At 55.0% G+C, this 999-nt stretch overlaps 1 protein-coding gene across 1 annotated transcript in view; it reads left to right on the top strand.

The window, feature by feature from the left end:
* VDBG_07244 (conserved hypothetical protein) overlaps positions 1 to 373 on the top strand; it is a gene marked incomplete at both ends in the record, with an annotated part of 2,313 nt that extends 1,940 nt beyond the window's left edge. The window contains 2 exons of the mRNA XM_003002627.1: positions 49 to 228; positions 329 to 373. Of these exons, the coding sequence (XP_003002673.1) occupies positions 49 to 228; positions 329 to 373 (225 nt within the window). The remainder of the gene's footprint in view (positions 1 to 48; positions 229 to 328) is intronic.
* Positions 374 to 999: the final 626 nt, after the last annotated feature.

Below are 999 nucleotides of genomic sequence, written 5' to 3' on the forward strand. Positions count from 1 at the left end.
AACATACTACACGAGCTGGGCCCTCAGCAAGGTCATGTCAAGAAGCAGGGGCTCGCCACCGGCGATGACGTCGAGAGCATCCTCACCCGCACCCAGACCTACCTCGAGGAGGGCGATCTCGACGCCGCCGCCCGCGAGATGAACGGCCTGCAGGGCTGGGCCAAGACGCTGAGCAAGGACTGGCTCGGCGAGGTGCGCAAGGTGCTGGAGGTCCAGCAGGCGCTCGATGTGAGTTTTTTTCTTTTCTTTTCTTTCTCTCTCTCTCTCTCTCTCTCGTTTACTTCCGCCATCATGCACGAATGGGAACAAATGCTAACAATCACAACAGGTCATCTCGACCGAGGCGCGGCTGCAGAGCCTGAGGGTCGAGTAAAATAAGGGGAGCTGTGGAGACTAGGAGGAACGCGCTCAAGTTTCTTATGTTTGGCTGTACATTCGATCCGGCGAGGGCTGGATGCGGCTTTCTAGATGGGCTCGAAGCGAAGGGCCTGTGTAAGACATAGCAATAGACTCGATGAACACGGTTTGTTTGGACTTTTTTTTTTTATCTTGAGAGCACGATGAATATCACGATGAACATCGTATCCTACCGACGATAATGTCCTGCTCACTAAGTATGGCATGTCCTTCTACAAGCTGCGGCGTGCTGACCTCGAGTAAAAAGCCGTACCAGAGCCTAATAGCAAGCCGCACAAAAAACCAGAGTAGACTCGAATCAACCGAACATGCTCAGTCCCGCAAGACGGCCCAACCTTTCGCCATGATGCCTGTCCTGGTGGCATTGGTCTACGCCTGACGCCTTCGCCTGCGTAACATGCTTGGTAGGACGGCCATGTTGGCACGCTACGACAGGACGGTTCGCCATGGAGGTGTCCGACAACGCAGCATGGCCTCGGTGTCGATGCATGTAGAGAGCAACCAACGTAGCATCGCCCTTTGATCCACGCACACGGATCGAATCCAGGCCTCTCTGCAAGCCGACAAACTGGAAGGATGGCC

Source organism: Verticillium alfalfae, genomic scaffold, assembly GCF_000150825.1.
Source record: "Verticillium alfalfae VaMs.102 supercont1.9 genomic scaffold, whole genome shotgun sequence".
In the NCBI taxonomy this organism is placed as follows: Eukaryota; Fungi; Ascomycota; class Sordariomycetes; order Glomerellales; family Plectosphaerellaceae; genus Verticillium; species Verticillium alfalfae.